The 6,880-nt window shown below is 41.5% G+C and overlaps 1 protein-coding gene across 1 annotated transcript; it reads left to right on the top strand.

The window, feature by feature from the left end:
- The first annotated feature begins 1,173 nt into the window (after window positions 1-1,173).
- Window positions 1,174-5,958, top strand: LOC105390608 (arylsulfatase B-like). Its single transcript, XM_048623081.1, has 7 exons — window positions 1,174-1,319; window positions 3,649-3,808; window positions 4,023-4,249; window positions 4,452-4,557; window positions 4,689-4,841; window positions 4,930-5,601; window positions 5,693-5,958. The coding sequence occupies exons 1-7, from the start codon at window positions 1,221-1,223 to the stop codon at window positions 5,917-5,919; spliced, it is 1,644 nt and encodes a 547-aa protein (XP_048479038.1). The 5' UTR covers window positions 1,174-1,220; the 3' UTR covers window positions 5,920-5,958.
- The last annotated feature ends 922 nt before the right edge of the window (window positions 5,959-6,880 follow it).

Here is a 6,880-nt window from a genome sequence, read left to right as displayed (position 1 = left end):
TTCTATCTCCTATTCGTAAAAGTATTGTTAAAACTATTACAGTGAGGGTTCCGATAAGTGTAATTGCCTGAGATAGTTTTCCTTTTAATTTCGTAATATATGTACTACTACCTAACATCCGTGATTTTTTTATACTTTTGAACCAACCATTTAACCAGCAGGGGGGACAGTCGAGTCTAACAAAAATTATCACTTTGAAGCTCGTTAACTGAATCAATCACTGAATCAAAAGATGGTTTGAGCATAACTACAATATTTTAGAAAGACCTATTCAACAATATCCCATACCATCGAAACAACGTTAATAACAGAGTAATAATAAGCCAGAAAAATTATTAGAACAAATCTTTCCCAGCCGGGGATCGAACCCAGGACTCTCCAGACAGTCGACACAACAGTCAGAGTTACTAACGACTGCTCTGTTAAAAATATACCAACACTTTCATATAGGTACTCGTTTTTCCAAGATAAGACTGCTACTTATTTAGTTATCCTATTATTAAATTCTTTATTGCACAAAGTAAATTGGTACAAAGGCGAACCTAATGCTAGTAGCATTTTCTACCAGTTAACCTTTGGTGATGTTGAAAAAGTGATTGGTAGTGCTTAAGGCTTAAGGCTTATCCTACACCTTCATCACAAATTTATTTGTTACAATCTGTATGAAATCACTATCTCTTTATTACAATATGAATAAAACTGACATGTCTCACCCTGTATTCAACTAAGTTACTTGTAATTCTATGTAGGTAAATAATAATTTAAAATTCTAAGGATTCATAATTTTATAAAACCATGTTTCAATTATTTAAGGGCTAGGCAAAATTTACTCCTCCTACTGAATATGATTTTTTTGGCGTTTCTGATTCCACACAGTGCTATGGAAGGCTAGGTCATTCCACGAGCTCCTGCATCGAATTTTCCACGACTGGTCATATTGCACAGTCTATCATAGCGTCCAGTTGCATGCAACGGATGCGGCCTAGTTCCACCCCAAAACATCAACCAAACCAACAAAATTATCACGCACGGAACCCATAGGAGAACCTGATTCTGTACAAGATGACAATCTTTTTTTCCAGATATCAAGTAATTAAAAATAAGTAATCCTTTTTTATCGTAACTTAAGCGAGATATCGTGAGATCTTGGCCGGTATATATAGTCAAGCCAGTGAGTCGGTAGCCATTGATTGCGGTGATCCAACAGGCATTCAACCAGCATGGCGATTCTGCATCAAGTAGTGGTGATTCTGGGCGCGGCGCTCTGCGTCTCCGCCGCCACCAAGCCCCACGTCATCATGATCATGGCTGACGACATGGTGAGTTCACCAACCGTTTTTATTATCTAAGAGCTAGACTAAGTAGTTTGTCATTGAAGTAAATGGATCGGCCAGTCAGACTAGCGTCAGTCGGGTATGCCAGATGGTCGCGGACGCTCCCAGCCCAGCGCAAAGACCCCCCCCCCCCCCCGCCGCCGCACGCGCAGCGTTAATTGCTGTAAAAAGTGCAAGCAATATGTGGCTAAATCTCTCAACTCAACTCGACACAGTGTAGTGTATAAATCATGTTCAGAATTCATCATAAGACTTGTGTTTTAAATACACTCACCACGGGCAATGAAAAATGTTCATTGAGAAAATCACCAAATTACTTCTAAACGGAAAACTAACTTAATGGCGCCTTCTGCAATAATTAAGTACTAAATGTACTAACGGCATATCATAATATGTCCAACTAAAAACGTAAATATTTTGTTAAAATTTCCTAATCAATGTAAAAAAAAATTGGGGGAAATTTTGGTGTCTGCATTTGGAACTGCATTTGCAAATGGAACTGTTTCCTTTTACGTGAGTGTAACAAACGACTGTGGAACAGTGAAACAGTGTTATCACAATCACGTCAATTGCGATCAATTATCATCGATAGCATCAAAACATGTTTTTTTAAAAACAACTATACACTCACGGGCTAAGAAACAGTTCCACTCACAAAATTCCGACACTAAATGGGCTAACATTTTATAAACATTTAATAGGACTTTTTCAAAATGTTTACGTTTTTAGTTGGTAATATTCTGGCGCGTTTTTAAATGTAGTTCAATATTGCAGAAGGCGTCATTAATCTAGTCTTATTCGTTTAGGAGTAATTTGGTGATTTTCTCACTGGAACTTTTTCATTGCCCGTGAGTGTATAAAAAGTGCATGTTACTATCGATTTCTATACAGAAAAATAACAGACCCTATTTGAATTACTAATAGAAACTATCGAACGGCTAAAGAAATCAGAAAACAAGATGGCAGACCTAATACATAAAAGTAGCTATCTTGAAAAATGCACCAAGCGTTAGAGGAGCAAGTATGAACGTAAGAAAATGAAAAACTTGAAAAAAACATAAATATTGTAGGAGCAGAAGTCAAGGAAAACTAAAACCTAATAAAAGTGGCGCAGAACATTTCTGAAAACCTCCACCTAAAAACTGAAAACCATTGAACATGTCTACAGGGTTGGTAAACAAACCCAATGAATATATATTTATCCATCGGCATTAAAGCAGTCTATTATACGGTCAGACATTATTATTATTATTATAGACAAGGGAAAGGGAAGCATGATGATTTTGCAAATTATAGGCCAATAGCAATCTTATCTGTTATCAACAAAATTGTAGAAAAAGCTATAAGTTTATGTAGTCACACAGATATCAGAGATTTTAGAGAATAATAATGTACTTACAAAAACGCAGCATGGGTTTCGCCTTACCTTATCTCAATTAACTGAGACCATGTATCTATAAGCGGAAGCACATTGTAACTGTCTTTATCGATTTCAAAAAAGCCTTTTGCACGATACCTCGAGCACGAGCTACTGCTGCAGGCTGTGCAATCTCATCATGCAATGTCATCTTGCATGTGTACTTGCAAATATTAGAACCGGCGTGCAGATCGGATTTTTGGACCGATTGGGTAAATTATGCTCGTTAACAATGTAATCCATAACTGCGATGTGTATTCAGACGATATGTGCATCATAATATTATACATATACGAGCATAAATATCAGGATATCATAAAAAACAGATTCAAAGTGACCAAGATAGCATAACAAAGTTAGCACATGAAAATGGGATTATAAATGTAAGTTTCACCACCTTAAGCGAATTTTAAATAGAAAAACCTTATACAATGGTTTCCTTGGCAGTGGTACATAGATTCTCTTATCCATTATCACTTTGTAGATTTAATTTTGTCCTCAATCATCAACTACACATGTCATATTTAATTCATTGGCCTATTTACATCTACGTGTTTTCACACGTTTTAATGCCTCTATTAGTTCAGCCATATTAGCTTAACCTTGGTTCTTAGGGGATTTTAAGTAATATTTTAAAAGCAAAATAATATATTCATTCTAATTTATCCATTTTAGAACATCCTCATTTTTAAAAGCACTTTAAGAGCGAGTGTTCGCTCCTACTTAGATAAGATTCGCAGATAAAAAAATACGCAAATATCGATATCGAAGATAAAACTAGGTATTTAGGTTTTGTTGATGATCTATGTAGGAAGTTAAAGTAAGAATTCCTAAGTGTATACCTACTTTTGTTTTGATTTATATTATTTACTTATTGGTAAATGCTCTTGTTTCCAGGGATGGGACGACACCTCGACCCACGGCTCCAAGTCCGTGCTGACCCCCAATCTCGACGTGCTGACCCGCTCAGGAGTGTCCCTCCATCGCTACTACACCCACGCGGTCTGCTCGCCCGCCCGTACCGCCGTGCTCACCGGAAAATACGCTCACACCCTCGGTAAGTACCAATTACAAAAGTATGACTATTCATTCTTATAAGCGAGGTACAGGAGCATTTAAAATTGTAGAAAATTCGATATCCTGCTTCATAAGAAATCACCTTACACTTTCATGTTCCAGTCCAGAGCTTTGCTCTGTTTGCAAAACTCTTTGTGTGATAAGAAGCATTCCTGGAACCCTTTTTCTCAATCCCAGGTCGTTGCTCCTTACAGGTATGCAAGGTATGCCCCTATCCAACGCTGAGGAGCGTGGTATCCCCCTGGAGGAGCGCCTGATATCCCAGTACCTGCAAGACGCCGGCTACAGGACCCAGATAGTCGGCAAGTGGCACGTCGGTCACGCCTTCTTCGAGCAACTGCCCACTTATAGAGGATTCGAGAACCACTTCGGAGTCCGCGGTGGATTCATCGACTACTACGAATACAACGCTCAATCGAGGGTATGTATCAGCACATATTATGACGTTTACTATGTCACTTTACTGATACGATATCGTTGATGTTTTAAGGGCATATAAGCTGTGTTGATGCAATATTTGGGACATCAGTCTTTCTGTTTTCAATCTCCTGGATGAATCTTCCTGAAGACAATTATAACATCTGCTAAAACACACCTGTAATTATGATTGTTTATTGCCATAGCTTGACGGCAAGCCAGTCACTGGACTGTGTCTGTTCGACGACCTGAAGCCCGACTGGACCACCGAGGGATACATCACCGACGTCTACACCGAGAAGTCCACCACCAGTAAGTAGATTGACGATACGCTTGTTACATAAATTTAAAGTAATTCAGTTATGTAGACTTACCATGAAATAGAGCAGTAGTTTCTCCTGTTGAAAGGTTTGTGGGTAACTAATCGAATGAATATATTTCAGTCATTGAGAACCACAACGTCTCCGAGCCCCTGTACCTGCTGCTGACCCACCACGCGCCCCACAACGGCAACGAAGACGCCTCCCTGCAGGCCCCTCCTGAAGAGGTCCGCGCCCAGAGGCACGTCGAGCTCCACCCCAGACGTATCTTCGCCGGTAACTACATCTATACTACACTTATTATCATGAATGCACATACCTCAATTATTGATCATCTTTTAAACAACTGTCTCCGCTTTTCCAGCTATGGTTAAGAAACTGGACGACAGTATCGGAGAAATCGTCGCTACCCTCGAGAAGAAGGGCATGCTCGAGAACACCATCATCACCTTTTCCACTGACAACGGTGCCCCCACCGTCGGTCTCGGCGCCAACTCTGGTTCCAACTACCCCCTGAGAGGAGTCAAGAAGTCTCCCTGGGAGGGAGGCATCCGTGGTAACGCCATGATCTGGGCCGGACCCGAGGTCGCTCCCGGAAACTCTTGGCGCGGAAATGTTTACGACGGCAACATGCACGCCGCTGACTGGGTCCCCACTCTGCTCGAGGCCATCGGTGAGAAGATCCCCGCCGGTCTGGACGGTATCCCCATGTGGAGCCACATCATCGAGAACAAGCCCTCTCCCCGTACCGAGATCTTCGAGATCGACGACTACTTCAACCACTCCTCCGTCACCCTCGGCCGCCACAAGCTCATCAAGGGAACCATCGAGGAGTCTCTCAGCAAGCACTACGGTGAAGACCTCCGCGGCATCATCGGAACTCCCCCAGACTACAAGCAGAAGCTGCGCGACAGCAAGGCCTGGGAGTCTCTGGAGACCATCGGCATCCCTCTGGACGCTGACGTCATGGCTGACCGCGATGAGGCTATCGTCACTTGCGGCGATGTCGTCCCCAAGCCTTGCAGTCCTACTGCAGGTACTATATTTTTCAATACATTTTTAAATCTTCTATTGAACACCTTATTTGTTCTAATTCTCTGATTCTTAATTTTTCATTCTTTTTATAGAGTCTTGGTGCCTGTACGACATCATCGCGGACCCTTGCGAGCTGCGAGACCTGTCTGAGGAGCTTCCTCAGCTGGCTCAGATCCTTCTCTACCGTCTGGAGCAGGAAGAGGCCAAGATCATCCCCAGGGAAGGCCAGTTCGTCGCTGACCCCAGGGCTGCCCCCAAGTACTTCAACTACACCTGGGACTCGTACCTCTCGGTCGAACCCTACTCTGACTCTGAATAGACGAAGCTCACCTTAAGCGGCACAGTTCGCATTAATAAAAATTGACTACTGATAGTTTTGATGTTTTAATATTTCACCTTTGTATGTTTATTTTTTTAGTTTGAGTTTGGATGTCTGTGCCTCACACAAGTACATCTGTGGGGTGATGGTAAAGGCAGACGGCCACCATGCTCTCAGCTGCACGAGGTGTGCCGAGAGGTTGCCCCGTCACTGTGCCTTCAACGATATCATACGCAGAGCTTTGGTGACAGCTAACATTCCATGCATCCTTGAGGTGAAGTTCCTGTACTTGGCTCTCTCGAGTAGAACCTTTGTACATATTTATTTCTTTATTTATGCTTTTATTGCACGATTTACAAAAGTAGATGTACAATCAGGTGGACTTAATGCTAAGAGCATTCTCTACCAGTCAACCTTGATTTCAGCTCAGCCAGCCTAGCTCCCGAGTAAACTGGAGTAGCAGGCCTGGGTGTTTCAATAGCTGAGGTAGGCGCTCTGTTGGTCCAAAAAATAGATAATCTTGTTTCTGTAGTAGGTGGACAAGCTAACAGAATATGTTCAACCGTCTCATCTACTTCCTTACATGTCCTACAGAAGGGACTAGTTGAGTTACCTATGGTATATAAGTGTTTATTCACGCAACAATGTCCTGTTATTAATATTACCATTAATGATATATTACTACGGGACAGGTTGAGTAAGTAGCGTGTAAGTTTATGGTTCAATAAACGCTTTAGTTTGTCTGCAATCTACCCGATTTTTCCACTCCTGATTGTGTTCAGATAGTGTTTTATCGGTGAGACATTGCCTTATTGCCTTTGATGAAAAACTAATAAATGGTTCTGGCCCTATTGGTAGGGTATTTGATCCCATTCTTGCTAGTCGGTCAGCCTCGCAATTTCCTATATTGTCGTTATGACTTTTGATCCATTGTACCTACTGTTACATTATTTGAAATGCT

This window comes from Plutella xylostella, chromosome 9 (genome assembly GCF_932276165.1).
Source record: "Plutella xylostella chromosome 9, ilPluXylo3.1, whole genome shotgun sequence".
Classification (NCBI taxonomy): domain Eukaryota; kingdom Metazoa; phylum Arthropoda; class Insecta; order Lepidoptera; family Plutellidae; genus Plutella; species Plutella xylostella.
The sequence above is the reverse complement of the archived record's forward strand: the minus strand, read 5'-3'. Positions and strand labels throughout refer to the sequence as shown.

Excerpts from the sequence above, each read along its gene's own strand:
- LOC105390608 (XM_048623081.1), top strand. The coding sequence starts at position 1,221 with ATGGCGATTCTGCATCAAGTAGTGGTGATTCTGGGCGCGGCGCTCTGC. Across the intron at positions 1,320-3,648 it reads TGATCATGGCTGACGACATG|GGATGGGACGACACCTCGAC; the intron begins GTGAGTTCACCA and ends TCTTGTTTCCAG. Across the intron at positions 3,809-4,022 it reads AAAATACGCTCACACCCTCG|GTATGCAAGGTATGCCCCTA; the intron begins GTAAGTACCAAT and ends TGCTCCTTACAG.